Below are 17224 nucleotides of genomic sequence, written 5' to 3'. Positions count from 1 at the left end.
TGTGTGTGTGTGTGTGTGTGAGAGAGAGAGAGTGTGTGTGTGTGTGTGTGAGAGAGAGAGAGTGTGTGTGTATGTGAGAGAGAGAGAGTGTGTGTGTGTGTGTGTGAGAGAGAGAGAGAGAGTGTGTGTGTGTGTGTGTGTGTGTGTGTGTGAGTAGCTAGGTAGACTCTAACACACCATCAGCACTCTGTCAGCATTTCCCTCAACGTTTACAGGACGTTGCAGGGACGTTAGTGCAGCATGATAACACACTCACACAGCACCGTGACCCCCATCACCAGCCTTCTGCTCTTCTTACTGCGCTCTCATCATCACACCTCTCTCTCTCTGTCTTTCTCTCACTGCAGCATGGCCTTTCTGGAATCTCAGAGCGTTTCACTGTTTTCACTTTTCTTCTGTGATACTTTATTGATTTGACCTCTGGAGCCTGTTGTATCTCTAATCATCACACACTGAGGAATGTGGAATAGAAATGCAGCCCTTTTACCTATTGTAATCTTCAACCTGAAAGCACTGATGATCACAGCACAATGATGGACAGATCAAATTCCTCTTCATTAAACGAACATGTCAGAGCATCTTTGGCACCTACGGGGGATGGACGGATTGGCAGTCCATTAGCTTAACCCTGTGAGAGAGAGAGAGAGAGAGAGCGAGAGAGAGATGGTGGGGTCAGAATGAGTGGAACAGAGGGAATGAGGAATGAGAGAGAAAGTGACATTAAGAAAATATTAGAATGTGTGAAAGGGAGAGAGTGAAAGGGAAAGTCATCGAGAGGAGAAGGTCAGAGAGAAAGTGACATGTAAGACATTCGAGAAGAATGAAAGAAATAGGGGCTGAGAGAATGAGAAGGGGATGATAGAAAAAAAAGATGGGTAAGAAAAAGAGGGGAGGAAGTTGGGGATAGGTAATCAGTCAGGAAGGAAGGAAGGAAGGAAGGGATGGGTAGTTATGAAGGGTAGGTAGGTAAGTAGGAAGGAAGGAAGGAAAGAGGGAAGGAAGGGAGGGAGGGAAGGAGGGATGGGTAGTCATGAAGGGGAAAAAGCCAGGAAGGAAGAAAGGAGGAAGAAGGAAGGGATGGGTAGTCATGAAGAGAAGGAAGGAAGGAAGCAATAAAGGAGGAAGGGATGGGTAGTCATGAAGGGTAGGTAGGTAAGTAGGAAGGAAGGAAGGAAGGAGGGAAGGAAGGGGTAGGGGGAAAGGATGGAGGAAGGGATGGGTAGTCATGAAGAGAAGGAAGGAAGGAAGGAAGCAAGGAAGGAAGGAGGGAAGGGGTAGGGGGTAAGGAGAGAGGAAGGGATGGGTAGTCATGAAGAGAAGGAAGGAAGGAAGAAAGGAAGCAAGGAGGAAGGGATGGGTAGTCATGAAGGGAAGGAAGGAAGGAAGGGGGTAGGGGGGGAAGGAGAGAGGAAGGGATGGGTAGTCATGAAGAGCAGGAAGGAAGGAAGAAGGAAGGGATGGGTAGTCATGAAGAGAAGGAAGGAAGGAAGGAAGGAAGGAAAGGAGAGAGAGAGGGATGGGTAGTCATGAAGGGGAAGAAGCCAGGAAGGAATAGAGGGAGGGAGGATGGAAGGAAGGAAGGAAGAAAGACACTTTCTCACCCTGTGTCAGTGTGTGGTAGCTCCGCCCCTCGTCCACTATGTGAGTGTTGAGTGCATGAAGTGTCCAACATTCCACACCTCGTGTCTCTGGATGAATAATAAAGTCATCATCTGGGTGTTTGTGTTGGAGGTGGAGTCAGTGTGAACTCACAGCTCTGCTATTTACTACAAAATGGTGTAGGATACTGTGTAAGTACTGCATGGGATTTGGGACGCAGCTCGTGTCTGTTCAGTTGTCTGGTTACTAAAACATTCAGTCATCACTTTTAGCGAAGAAAGAAAGAAAGAAAGAGATAGATTTTTGGAGAAACATAAAGAAAAGCAACAAAGGAAAAAGCAACAAGAGGAAAATGGTGTAGTAAACGAACCATGAGCATTTACACTGTTGCACATATACAACAAGAAGCCCTGTGTTTTCATGAGCTTGTGTTAATGTGCTCTCTCATGTACACTCTCTTACACACACACACCCACACACACACACACCTGTCAGAGGCACTTACCACATCTTCTCTCAGACTATTGTCTCCTTTGTAGCTAATAGTTTTCTCAGATCATTAGCGCTAATGCTAGCCATAGCCCTATTAGTGTAGCGTCTCCTCCCTCCTGGTCTGTGCAGAATCCACAATGAAGGAATACATAGTGTGTCTCAGTGCTCAGGATTCCAGTATAGCACCATGAAAGAAAGAAAGAAAGAAAGAAAGAAAGAAAGAAAGAAAGAAAGAAAGAAAGAAAGAAAGAAAGAAAGAAAGAAAGAAAGAAGTGGGCGAACTGGTGTGAAAGCAGGATGATTATTATTATTATAATTTGATCAGGCTGTGATTAGCATTGTTGTGTAAATATTAAAGGTCTTGTGTAACCTCTGTACACTTTGCCAATCAGCATTCACCTTCTGCTGCTTCACCTCTCACCTCCTTCACCTCTTCAGCTCCTTCTGCTGCATTCCATCAACCTTTCTGAAACCTTCTCTGTGTCCTGCTGTAAACAGTGTCGCTTAAAAACCTGTCATTTCCTCAGTAAGCCAACGTAACCCCATCATGTAGCATGAGAAAAAGTGCAGCGTTATCTGTGATTGATCACCTGGAATTCAGTGAGATGAGAGAGGATGGATTGTGTGCTGCAGCTCTGGAGGAAAAATAAAAGAGCTTTATGATCAACAGACTTCACGATTATATTCAGAGCCTTTTTATTTATTTATTTATTTATTTATTTATTTATTTTAATGACAGCAGATTTGGTCCAAGACGTGTGGCATCATCACAACGCAGACTCCCACTACGATTCACATGCGTCAAACATGAGTAAAGCTATCATAGGAAGTCGTTCCAGATCAGTCTTCAATGGTAGGTGTTTCAAAAAATCCTGTGCTTTAAATTTGACCAATTTTATGAAAGAATTTTATGACACAAATTCAAGCACAATCATCAAGGTATTGCGATCTCAGAGAGATAAGAAGGCAAATACAACATTAGATGAAGAGGGAGGGGTGAGAAGGAGAGGGAGAGAAAGAGGGAGAGAGACAGAGGGAAAATGAGAAGGAGAGTGGGAGCGATGGAGCAGGAGATAGAGAGACAGAGGAAAAGAGACAGAAAGGGAGAGAAAGAGGAGGAGAGCGGAAGAGAGAGACAGAGGTAGAGAAAGAGAGACAGACAGAGAGGGAGTGAAAGAGGAGGAAAGAAAGAGAGGGAAAGAGAGAGACAGAGAGAGAAGTGAGATAGACAGATGGAGAGGAAGAGAGACAGAGAAGGAGAGAGAGAGGGAGAGAAAGGAAGAGAGAGACAGACAGAAAGGGAGAAAGAGACAGAGAGGGAGAGAAGAGAGATAGACAGACAGAGGGGGAGAAAGAGGGAGGGAGAAAAGGAGAGATAGAGAGGAAGAGAGAGAGATAGAGATAGAAAGGGAGAGAGAGAAACAGAGTGGGGGAGAGACAGGGAAAGAGAGAGGGAGAAAGACAGAAAGAGATAGAGGGAGTGAGGGAGATCAGCCAAGCAGAGATGAAACAGATTATTCAGCATTCATGGGAGAGATAGAGGAATGGATAGACAGAATTATTGATGGTGTTGAGGCGGGGGTCTCTTATGAAGCTCAGCACATCACATTCACCAAAGACTTTCATGCAAACCTCCCAAGAGCTTCCCTCACCTGCTGAACGGAGACCCGGCACTGGAACGCTCATAAATCCCCCACGTGAAGTCACCCTGCTGTGCTTAAAGTGTACGGGGACGCTCCCGAGAGGACGCTGCCTGCTGAACACTGGCGCTTCCTGCAGGCTGAATGTGATGTGAGTGTCATCCAGTCGTGCCTGTGTCATAAGCAATGCAATTGAGTGGGATTTCATTTAAACTGCTTCAGAAACAGCCTTCAGCGTTCACCTTCAGGTCTGTCGAGGTTTTAAGCTAATTGTTTACTGGATTAACGTATTCATTAAAAGTCTTTTATATAATAGCTTGCAGTAGAGGGTTTGTATGGTGCCTTAATGATTTACTTCACACCTCAGAGGTCAAGGGGATTGATTCCTCCGCGTTCTCCGGTTTCCTCCCAAAATCCAAAGACAATGCGTTATAGGCTGATGGGCATCTCTATATTGTCTGTCCTTGGTGTGAGTGTGTGTGATTGTGTGATTGTCCCCTTTCAATGGGTTTGTCCAGGGTATCCCCTGCCTTTTGCCTCGAGTCCACCGGGATCGACTCCCTGTGTAGGATAAGTGATTCAGAATATGAATTGGATTGATATGGACTGATGGATGGAGACATGAAAAGACACAGACAAAGCTGGACCTTCTAGAGGTTTTTTGTTGGCACTGAGTAAACCATAAACCAATAGCTGAGAGAGTGTGACTACACAGGAGTCGAGTATTTCAAGGATTTCCCACAAATGAAAGTGTGTGTGTGTGTCTGTGTGTGTGTGTGTGTGTGAAACCATGCAGAGTGGTCATATGATTGCAACTGAGGTGCTGGTGTCATCTAACAAGCTCTGTGTGCTCTAAGCTTGTTAAGCACACTGCCTTCAGCGGAGAGCACCGGGACTCTTAATCAAGCAAACTGATCTACTGTTCTGTTATCTCATTTTCCCTTCATCTGCTCTCTCTCTCTCTCTCACACACACACACACACGACACTCAGCCCCTTTTAGCTCTTGTGTTCCAGCAACGAGAAGGAGACGAAGTAGAAAAAAACTCTCATTACCTTTGAGGCTTAGTAAACAACCGAATGCTTACTCAGTCTATGATTTATTTTTCATTTGCATTTGAAATTGGTATATTTCAATGAATTTGAATAATAAATGAACATGTAATTTTTTCATATTGGGAAAAATATTTGGAAAAAATATGAAGAAGCAATACCGTAACATCACCAGGAAACTTATTGTTAGATTGGAGATTTATCATTAGCAATTTACAGGCACTGATTTTATAAATAAATGTAATGTAATGTAACATTATAAAATGTCTTTCTAGAAAGTTCTTGCATTCCTTGGATGTAGCATTAGACGAAAACTGAGTCTTCCCTATAAAAGACCACTTGTGGAAGCTCCGTTATAATAATAAATATATCCTATTAATCATTCATCTTAAGTAAGAAGTTCGGACATTATGCCAGGGAATGCCGTGTGTGTGTCAGGAATACTCACTGGATAGGAAACCAGTCCATTGCAGGACAGTGTGCAAACCTCGAATCAGTTTAGCATAGCCAGGTCATCTATTGGCATGTTTAGGGGAGGTAAGGATTAAGACAAAGAGGATATAAGTTCCTACACTTCCTACAATTACAATATATATATATATATATATATATATATATATATATATATATATATATATATATATATATATATATATATATATATATATATATATATATACATCAATTAGGCATAACATTATGACCACCTGCTTAATATTGTGTTGGTCCCCCTTTTGCTGCCAAAACAGTCCTGACCCGTCCTGCACTGTGTATCCTGACACCTTTCTATCAGAACCAGCATTAACTTCTTCAGCAATTTGAGCAACAGTAGCTCGTCTGTTGGATCGGATCACACGGGCCAGCCTTCACGCCCCACATGCATCAATGAGCCTTGACCGCCCATGACCCTGTCGCCGGTTCACCACTGTTCCTTCCTTGGACCACTTTTTATAGATACTGACCACTGCAGACCGGGAACACCCCACAAGAGCTGCAGTTTTGGAGATGATCTGATCCAGTGGTCTAGCCATAACAATTTGGTCCTTGTCAAACTTGCTCAAATCCTTACACTTGTCCATTTTTCCTGCTTCTAACACATCAACTTTGAGGACAAAATGTTCACTTGCTGCCTAATATATCCCACCCACTAACAGGTGCCATGATGAGGAGATCATCAGTGTTCAGTGTTTCACTTTATATATATATATATGATGAGAACATATTCACTATTATTTCACTTATTTCATCTGTTCAGTCCTAATGTCTGAGAGATATCTCTGTATAACGGTGTGTGTGTGTGTGTGTGTGTGTGTGGGTAGTGGGCTCCATTTGATGACTCGTTTACTCTGTTGCGTGATTGGTTTATAATTGCATTGTGGCTAGCAAAGAGCTCCCAGCATGTCATCACTGTAGTATGTACTTCATGTGCATGTCCTTTAGAGCTTTAGTGCTTGTCCTTTATCAAGGTTTGATGATTGCTTATATTTTCATCACCATAATTTATTACACAATAAGCACACATTCTCAATGGTGTGTGTGTTCTTTCTCTCTTGACTCACTCAACAATATTATGTTTTTCTTTGTTGGTAGGTGTATGTGTGTGTGTGTGTGTGTGTGTGTGCATACATGTTCAAGTAGTCCAGTTAGGTTGATAGGACTGCTGTTCTAGTTAACAATACTGAACAACAATCTCCTTGACACACACACACCATACGCATGGATTGTATTGGAAATAATATATGACGGTATACAGTCCGATCCAAAGGTCAATTCAGATATTTTTTGCTATAGACTGATATTTGGGTTTTAGTACAAAAGATGAATATGTGAAGAGAGTATAGAATTTCAGCTTTTATATCCTGGTATTTAAAAGTAGATGTCCCAATCAATAGGTGGACAAAAATATTGGAATATATGACTGACGTCTTTTTTGCTATCCAGGTGTGCTCTGTTAGATTGACTGTATAAACAATAAATAGCTCTGAACATCTACTCATGCATTTATCCTTCAGTTTCACCTGCGAAGACTGCAACTGTTGTTATAAAGGAAGATCAAAGTAAAGATCAGCGAGTTGTGTACGGGAGAAAAACAAGCTATTTTGAAGCTGAGAAAAGAGCGAAAATCAATCAGAAGAACTGCATAAACATCGGCCATTTCCAATCCAATGGCATGAAAAAGAAAGAAATCACTGGTGTACTGAGGAACAGACACCGAACAGGTCAGCCAGTGAGACAACAACAGCTGATGGCAGAAATATTGTGTAAAGAAAAACCTAAAAACAACAGTCACCAAAAAGCTCCACAGGGCAGGGGTGAAGATATCACAGTCCACTGTTCTAGGGAGACTTCAAGAGCAGAAATATTGTGGCCATAGCACAAGAACACCACTCATCAGATATCAGAAAGAATCAGAATGGAAATCAGAATGAAATTTGGAGATGAGATACAGAAGATGAACCTCTAATAAAGTGACAGAAATTTGGAGATCTCCTCGTGATCCAATCATTCGAGCCCATCTGTGAAACATGGTGGTGGTAGTGTCAAGGCTTGAGCTTGCATGGCTGCTTCTGGAAGGGGCTCAATAATCTTTATTAATGATGTAACACATGATGGTAGCAGCAAAATGAACTCAGTTGAAGGTTTTAGACTGGCCAATGACCAATGATTAATCACGTGACCTTAACCCAAATCAGCAGCATTTCACCTCCTGAAGAAGAGACTGAAAGGAAAAACCCCATGAAACAAACAACAACTGACAGAGGCTGAGGTAAAAGCTTTGGAGTCACAAGACTGGTGCGGTTATTACAAGTAAATGATATGCAACTATGTTATTTACTTTAATTTACTTCAAGACGTATCTGTTTCAACACTTTTGCTCACCTAAACATTGGCTGAACTAATACAGCAGCTTCTCTGAATGTGTGTGTGTGTGTGTGTGTGTTCGCTAGCAGCCAGTGACCGATATATTTTTGATGTACACAAAACTAATGAGTTTAATGGTCTACGAGGGACATTATTATCCGTCCTTAATGAAGCTTTTATCTGCTGGTTCATAGTTCTATACACAGCTTTGTCCTCTGGACACTGCCACCGTTCTGTCTCTTGCACTCGTTAATGAGAACGCATTTGCAAAGCATCTAAGCATTACTCGCAGACATAAAGAAGCCACTAAAACAGTCCAAATCACAGCGGAAGAAAAGACGCATTCATGCGGTCCTAATTTCTCTTCCTCACAAACTCTGCATCGTTGCTTTTCTCTCTCTCTCTCTGTCTCTGTCTGTCTCTCTCTCTCTCTCACAAAGTTAGCTGTCAGTCTCTGCATGTCTTTCTTCTCTCTCTCTCTCTCTCTCTCTCTTTCTCTCCTCGTAGTTAATTACAGGAGTTTAATTGGAGAAGTTGACTCGGTGCCGTGCGTAATTATTGCTCGGTCCTCGGAGGCTACGTCTCATCGGGCCCCAGAGCGAAAATCCACCATGCTGTAATTCAATTAAACTCTCCACTTAGTGAGTGTGAGAGCCTCTCTGCACCCTTAAAGAGCCCCACAGCATCCTCACTGCTACACACACACACACACACACACACACCTCCTGTTCTCAGAGCATCGAGAGGTCAGCATACAGAGGTCAGGTCTTTTATATAATCCTGGCTCCTCATGCATAACCAAACCCTCTGAGATACTGTATGTGTGTTCTTGTGTATTTTCAGATCTCGATGAACTGCTTTTTATTTCATGTTATGATAAAAAAAATTAATACATAATTTTACCCAGATATTACATTATTCATAGAGTGTATTCATTCATGTGGAATGCGTCGTGTAAAGGTGTTTGAGAAATCTGCAGCATGTAAGGAACAAAACATGACAGAACATGCTGCCGGCGAAGAATAATCAACATCAATGTGCTGTTGTGATGCTGAGTTATTCTTACCTACATATATATATATATATATGTGTGTGTTTACAAAGCTTTGTGTTCTGTTAGGATGTTAGGACATACACTATACTGCCAAAAGTATTCGCTCACCTGCCTTGACTCGCATATGAACTTAAGTGACATCCCATTCCTAATCCATAGGGTTCAATATGACGTCGGTCCAACCTTTGCAGCTATAACAGCTTCAACTCTTCTGGGAAGGCTGTCCACAAGGTTTAGGAGTGTGTTTATGGGAATTTTTGACCATTCTTCCAGAAGCGCATTTGTGAGGTCACACACTGATGTTGGACGAGAAGGCCTGGCTCTCAGTCTCCGCTCTAATTCATCCCAAAGGTGTTCTATCGGGTTGAGGTCAGGACTCTGTGCAGGCCAGTCAAGTTCATCCACACCAGACTCTGTCATCCATGTCTTTATGGACCTTGCTTTGTGCACTGGTGCACAGTCATGTTGGAAGAGGAAGGGGCCAGCTCCAAACTGTTCCCACAAAGTTGGGAGCATGGAATTGTCCAAAATGTCTTGGTATGCTGAAGCATTCAGAGTTCCTTTCACTGGAACTAAGGGGCCAAGCCCAGCTCCTGAAAAACAACCCCACACCATAATCCCCCCTCCACCAAACTTTACACTTGGCACAATGCAGTCAGACAAGTACCGTTCTCCTGGCAACCGCCAAACCCAGACTCGTCCATCAGATTGCCAGATGGAGAAGCGTGATTCGTCACTCCAGAGAACGCGTCTCCACTGCTCTAGAGTCCAGTGGCGGCGTGCTTTACACCACTGCATCCGACGCTTTGCATTGCACTTGGTGATGTATGGCTTGGATGCAGCTGCTCGGCCATGGAAACCCATTCCATGAAGCTCTCTGCGCACTGTTCTTGAGCTAATCTGAAGGCCACATGAAGTTTGGAGGTCTGTAGCGATTGACTCTGCAGAAAATTGGCGACCTCTTCGCACTATGCGCCTCAGCATCCGCTGACCCCGCTCCGTCAGTTTACGTGGCCTACCACTTCGTGGCTGAGTTGCTGTCGTTCCCAAACACTTCCACGTTCTTATAATACAGCTGACAGTTGACTGTGGAATATTTAGGAGTGAGGAAATTTCACGACTGGATTTGTTGCACAGGTGGCATCCTATCACAGTTCCACGCTGGAATTCACTGAGCTCCTGAGAGCGACCCATTCTTTCACAAATGTTTGTAAAAACAGTCTGCATGCCTAGGTGCTTGATTTTATACACCTGTGGCCATGGAAGTGATTGGAACACCTGATTCTGATTATTTGGATGGGTGAGCGAATACTTTTGGCAATATAGTGTATCTATTAAACATCCAGTGTTAGTAACTTGTCACTAACTGAAATGAGTGAGCGTTCAGGACGGATGAAGAGTTTGTGCTCCTCAGTATCTCAGTCACATATCAAGGAATCAGTCACATATAACAGGAACTAATTTGTCTCATGGGCCGTGACATCAGTTGTAACTATAAACTTCATTCTGCTGTGATATAAGAGGAATAAAACACTTCAGCCTGTGCTATTGTACAAAAATAATCCTCTTCACACTAAGAGCATAACTCCTGGATATCGCCATTCTTTTCTAATCCCAGCTAGAGGAACCTTTCACACTTGGAATTTAGAAGCGGGGTTAGTACTACACTTTACTCGAGGTGATGAAACCCTGCTCTGAAGCAGAGTTAGCAGCGATTTTCCAGCGTTATCAGCATTGTGGTGCCAAACGTGTGCAATGTGGTGTAGCTAGATGCTTAACAACAGACACACAGTCAGAAATTAAACAGCGCTTCAGCCTCATATCACCCTTTATGCAGACACGGAAACCCTCTGTGGTATTAAAACAAGTGTTGAAAAGATTTCATTCAGTTTTTTCTCTTTTTTTCCCTTTTGTTTTATTGCCTTTTGCGTCTCAGGAGGCTAGAAACAACTGCAAGACGAGGCATTTTATTTATCTAGTCATGGTCGTTGACGTGGCAATTATGCAAAAAAGAAGGTTAATCCAGGGTTTAGATTATGTATAGCCAGGATTAATTGTTATCCCAGGGTAAATTATGAGCAAAGTGAAACGTCCGTTCCGTTTAGCCGGAGTTTACAATGACCCTGAGTTCACATTTGCAAGTGGGAATAGAACTAGAGTGAATTATTTTCACTTAACAGCCAAAGTGTGTAATTCCTTACTCATCACCTGTTCATTCCGGTGAATATCATGTTACTGGGGAGTGTTTTAAGCTTGTTTTAGAAATATAATCTGTCTACACTATTAGATTTTCAGGACTGGTTATCAAAAAAGCTGTGAAACGTGATATGAGGTGAAATAACTGCGTGTCTCCTCTTACAGTGCAGTCACACTTTACTAGAATTAGAAGTAGAATAAATGTGAATTGTGCTGAGGGATCTCATGCTTTTTCCCTGCTTAAAAAAACACGATCGTCGTTCCAGTGGAAGTCACAATACATCAGACCTCAGATCCGTTCCAACCTCGAACCGTCTTCAGAAGAGCAGAAGATCGACAAGCTACCACCGACACCTTCCTACAGATCTTCTCAACTGTCGTTCTGGCGGCTTCTTGACTGTCTGACAGAAGCAGTGTGTGTCTGTGTATAAAGGAACAATGATGTACAAGTACATAGTGTTTCCATGGTGACGTGCTCTACACATTATAGGAAGGATGCGAGCTTCTCCGTGCAGAACACCCGCAGCACTGCGGTGCCTCATTATGAATGAATACTCTTCAGCGTTTTTGCGTGATAGAAGAAAGTGACAGAAAAAGTAGGTCAGAATTCAGAATAGTTTTGAACGAAACACATTTTGTGTTTCTATTTCTCTTCTTTTAAATTGATGGGTCAAAGCTAGAGAGCTTCCAGATGAGCAAAGCCTGGGAGCAGATTAAGAGTCATCACACCCTGACAAACAGCAACAGATGGACAGAAGTGTGTTCCATTCCCAGTCTGTGGCTCTCTTCTGCCTCCTAGTGGTGGCAGACAAAAATAAAAAAAATAAACAGTTTACCCACCGTGAGTACATACAGTATAGCTAAATGTATAAAAGACAAGATGGATAAGATTTGCAGAATTCCTAATTTGTTGACTAAGTGTGCACATCAGTGTCATTGTCCTGGCTTCATAATCCTGCTAGAGTTCCTGAGAGTTGCTCAAAATACCAAACACAGTGTATTTAGGATTCAAATCAAAGAGCTCTGTATTGTGAGTTACATACTGTACTCTATTCATGTGTGTGTGTGTGTGTGTGTGTACACATAGGTGTACAGGTGTCCCTACAGTATTAAAGTGGACTGTGCAGGTCTGTGTGTGTTAGTGTCCACTTTATTAAGAACACCTGTACATACACTACCAGTCAAAAGTTTGGACACACCTTTTAATTCAATGTTTTTTGTTTAGGGATTTATTTTCTCCATTCTAGAACAATACTGGAGATTTCAAAACTATGAAATAACACACATGGACTTGAGTAATCCATATGTAATGACAACAAAAAAACAGTCAGTTGTTATTTTAAGACACGAAGGTCAGGTGTTCTGGAATAGTTCTTGCAAGAACAGTATTGTCAAGTGCATTTACAAAACCCATCAAGCACCATGATGAAACTGGCTCACATGAAGACCATCCCAGTAAAGCAAGACCAAAACTGACCTCTGCTGCAGAGGAGAAGTTCATTTAGAGTTACCAGCCTCAGAAATCACCCATTAACAGCACCTCAGATTAGAGCCGTTATGAAGGCTTTACAGAGCATCAGTAGCAGACAGATCTCAATATCCACTGTTCAAACGACATTATTGTGTATTTCAGCCTTCAGCATTGTTTTACAATGTAGAAAGAAAGAAACATCAGGAAAGACCATGGGATTAGAAGATGTGTCCAAACTTTTCACTGGTAGTGTATATATCTGCTAGCCAATCATATGGCAGCAGCCCCATTTCCAAAAAGAATAAATAAGTAAATAATAAAAATACATGGTATTCAGGTAATGTTCACATCAGAATTTTTTTAATTTAATATTCGTTACCATTCTGTGTAAAATCTATTATTGTTGGTGAAAATCCCAGGAGATCAGCAGTTTCTGAAACACCACATCAGGCTTCAACAATGATGCCATAAGTCACAGAGATCATATTTTTCTTTATTGTGATGTCTGATGTGAACATTAACTGAAGCTCTTGATGTAAATCTGCATGATTTTATGCATTGTGCTATACCTCTCTCTCTCTCTCTCTCGCTCTCTCTCTCTCTTTCAATTCTGTATATATGATGACAATAAAAAATGCACTTCTACTTGGAGTTTTAAGATTTTCTTTGAAAGGACAAAATGAAAAATACTTCAGAGTTGCAGAATGACCCTATTCCTGTAAGGCTACAGGAGTAATAAACCTCTCAGACATGTGTGTTGAAGTTCTGTGTTGAAGTGTGTTGAAGTTAGCTGGGTGGCACGGATTATTTCAAGGGTAAATAAATAAGACGTAAATAATTAAACAATAAAAAAGCTCAGCGTGACCGTCACGTGTCTTCTTTCTGATTTCATCTGAAACAGGTCTTTGCTAAACAAATGCAATGTGTTTTACTGCTTTTCTTAATAATACCTTTTCAGTATGTGCTGTCCTCAACAAAAAAACAGCCCTTTAACAGCCTGTTATTAAATCACGACTGGTGAACAGACAGAATATTTCACTGCAGTGTTCTAATCTTCTTCGTGTTTACCTTTGAAAAGCTGCTTATTAAAGGCTGGATGTAATTCCAGGGATTTCTGCAGTTTACTCGGAATATTTGTGAAACTGTATTTGCTGGGTTCATCTCACTCTAATCCAGATTTCACATTTCCAGCTTCGCCTGCTGTTTTGGCGTCGCTCATAACCAAATTTGTGCTGCCAAAGCTTGGGTTACAAAGCATGAGAAAAGCACATTGCTGGAATTTATGCAGACACGCGTGTGATGAAGCTGTCTCTTCTTCTGCTGCAGGTATGGAGACATGGTGCCGAAGACGATAATGGGCAAGATATTCGGGTCCATCTGCTCCCTCAGTGGTGTGTTAGTGATCGCTTTGCCCGTGCCTGTTATCGTCTCGAACTTCAGCCGCATCTACCATCAGAGTCAGCGGGCAGAGAAACGCCGTGCTCAAAAGGTACACACACACACACACACACACACAAACACACATACCTCAAATGACCCACTGCGGTCATCATCAGCGACCTCTTAAAGGAGCTGGGATCACCGGGGAAAAGTCCACTGTGATTTATTTACATCTCAATTCCAACACGTGTGTGTGTGTGTGTGTGTGTGTGTGTGTGGTGTGTGTGTGTGTGTGGTGTGTGTGTGTACATGCACAAATACACACACAACAACAAATATGCAAATTCTTATAATATTTCGGAACAAATATTATATTTTTTGAAAAATTTTACAAGTATAATCCTATGTTAAGATTAAAAAGAAATAAAATAAATCAAATTAAAATATAAAAAATTCGAATTCAGCAAATTCATTCATTGTATTTATCTACAGAATCCAAAACTAGATTTTATATAACAACTAACGAATAGTTTATGAACAGATTTAACCCAATGGATGTCTCTTGGAACAATCCTTTCTAAATGTGTATGTAGGTGTATGGCAGTTGTCATAATGGGCTTACGTAGCCCTATGAACAATGCTCCTTAGGATTGTGTTAGCAAAATATTTTAATAAATGTATAGTCAATAATGTATAACTTGGGTTTAGTCTTGAACCCATTTATGACATTTATGACAGCTGTCATAAAGGGGTTATGTAGGAGTCATATAGCCATGTGAACACAGTCTCTGATTAACATGTTACAAAAACTTTTAATAACTTAACAGAGAACTTGCTTTACATTTTGATCCCTGAAGTTCCTTCTTGAAATTTAGGTACATTTATGACAATTGTCATAAAGGTGTCATAAGGATGTTATATAAGCGTCATATAGCCCAATCTCTTATTAATGTGTTATCAAAAACTTTAATAACTTAATAGACAATTTGGTTTACATCATGAGCCCCTGTAGTTTCCTTTTTAAAATGTATGTACCATATATGACAGTTGTCATATAGGTGTTATATAAGTGTCATATAGCCCTATGAACACCATCTCAGATACCAAAAACATTAATAACTTAATAAACAACTTGGGTTATACCTTGAACCCCTGTAGTTTCCTTTTTAAAATGTATATATGTTTATGACAGTTGTCATAACGGGGTTATGTAGTAGTCATATAGCCCTGTGAACACAGTCTCTGATTAAGATGTTACCAGTAACTTAACAGACATCAGACTGAGCCCCATGTAGTTCCTTTCAAAATATTTATGCTGGCTTATAATCATTGTCATAAAAGGCTCATTTAGGTGTCATATAGTACTATGAACACTGTAAGTCAATAATGTATTACTGTAAACAGAATGTAATAACACCATAGACAACTTGGCTTCTTACATCTCAGACTCCTGCACTTTCTTTTGAAATGTTCATGTACGTTTATCATGTAACATTTTTCATAAAATGGTTATGTCCATGTCATGTAGCCCTATGTATATCACCCTTTACCAAAAAAGTTTTTATGCAGAAGGTGTCATATAGCCCTAGCAAAATTATCACAAACCTTATTACCTTCATGGAACATTTGGCTATACATCTGGAGTCCCTGCAGTTTCTTTTTTATGCAGGTTAATGACAGCTGTTATAAAGGATTTATGTAGGTGTCATGTAGTCCATCTCTCAATAAAGTGTTACCAAAAAAAACAAATAAATTTTTGGACAACTTGATTATACATTAAAAACCTCCTTTCTAGATGTGTATGCAGGTTATTGACATTTGCCATGAAGGGTCTATGTAAGTGTCATGTAGCTCTATGAACACTGCACTTAGAAAAGTGTAAAGTGTTTCCAAAACCTTTTACTGGTTTTAGGAACTGCATGGACAAACTGGCTTTATGTCTTTAACCACTGTTCTTCCTTCCTAAATGTTTCTTAAGTTTAATGTCAGTTGTTATAAAGCGCTTATGGCATGTCTTGAATCTCTGCACTTCCTTTATATACTGGTCGTGTATGAACACTACCCCTGCGTGATGTTTAACCCAAAAATGGACTACATTTTTGGATAACACAGCTGTATATCATTAAAGCTTGGGGTTCCTTTGTGGCTATTTATGTAGGTTTATAACAGTTGCCATGAAGTGCTTATGTAGGTATATCTGGATATCCAAGAAATGTTAACAAAATGATAGACAATTTGACTAAAGATCACGAGCACACTTTTAGAAGCAGAGACCTACATGACTGTGGCTCGTGCTTGTGTCTCAAGTCTCTACAACAAAACGACATGCATAGAATTTTTATACAGTGTGAGGTCTCAGAGTTCTGGTCAGAAAGTTCAACGAAGAAAAAAGACAGACGGCTCGGGAGAGTGGCAGATGAGAGAGTTGGTGAGGAGTGGAGAGAGTAGACAGCTCTACGGGAGAATAGAGATGTCGAGGAAGGAGCAGGAGTGTGCAGGAAGTGCCTCTCCTCTGGGGGTGATCAGTATGCAGAGCTGCAGCAGAATACACAATCATGTTCCTCCTGCATGTCCTGCTGCCCTTCACTTGCCTGTGTGAGTCCAGCTAAGCCACGAGAGACACACAGGCCGATATCTTTATCCCCACACACACACACACACACACACACACACACATATATTTATGCACACTCACGTACACAGAGAGACAAATGAGCTCTAAAACAACAATCTGTTTTTACTGTTAAGCACAGGGAGAGAGAGAGAGAGAGAGAGAAAGAAAGAGAGAGAGAGAGAGAGAGAGGAAGGGAAATTAAATGGTCCTTGTGATGAACATTCCACCATTCATACCTCACCTTGAATTATTTCGAGTGTCACACACTCACACAAGCAAACACTCAGGTGAAATTCAAGGACCGAGTGTTAGGCTAAAATGCCCACCCGTATGTGTTTGTCCGAACAGAAAACCAGGCTTGCTAGAATTCGTGCCACGAAGAGCTGGGGTGCTAACGCTTATTTGCAGTACAAACGCAATGGGCTGCTGGTCGACGCCGAGGAGGAGGTAACCGTGGAAACCGCGGGAGCCATGCTGTGCCATGAGGGGCTGGTGCTGGTGCTGGTGCATGCACACCTTCTGACCTCCTTTCACCTCTCCACCATGGGGCCAGAGCTGCCTTCATTTAAAAGCTTTCTATCACTGTGTCTCTCTATCACCCCCACCCCTCTCTCTCTCATTAACGAGATTTCTTTTTTTTTCCGTTTCATTTCTTCATCCTTTACTATCATCCCCCTTTTGTGTTTCACATAATTGATATTTTTGCACTTTATTTGACTCTCACATCATCACTTCAAGACACGAAGATGACAGTACTTCTTCCTGGGAAGCATCACTCGTTTACCACGACCTGTCTTCTATCCATTTTCCTTCTCCTCCATTCTTCTCCATCTCCATCTCCATCTCGAGCCACCTGCACCTACG

At 41.5% G+C, this 17224-nt stretch overlaps 1 protein-coding gene across 3 annotated transcripts in view; it reads left to right on the top strand.

Annotated features, from left to right (window-relative positions):
- Positions 1-17224, top strand: part of kcnd2 (potassium voltage-gated channel, Shal-related subfamily, member 2) — a 155056-nt gene that overhangs the window by 127145 nt on the left and 10687 nt on the right. For 2 of the 3 annotated variants that reach the window (XM_058416592.1, XM_058416593.1), the window contains 2 exons: positions 13693-13855; positions 16709-16807. In XM_058416592.1, coding sequence (XP_058272575.1) covers positions 13693-13855; positions 16709-16807 — 262 coding nt within the window. The remainder of the gene's footprint in view (positions 1-13692; positions 13856-16708; positions 16808-17224) is intronic. The other variant, XM_058416594.1, reaches the window with a different exon arrangement.

The sequence above is a fragment of the Hemibagrus wyckioides genome, linkage group LG19, assembly GCF_019097595.1.
Source record: "Hemibagrus wyckioides isolate EC202008001 linkage group LG19, SWU_Hwy_1.0, whole genome shotgun sequence".
Classification (NCBI taxonomy): domain Eukaryota; kingdom Metazoa; phylum Chordata; class Actinopteri; order Siluriformes; family Bagridae; genus Hemibagrus; species Hemibagrus wyckioides.
This window is presented reverse-complemented; position numbering and strand designations above follow the sequence as displayed.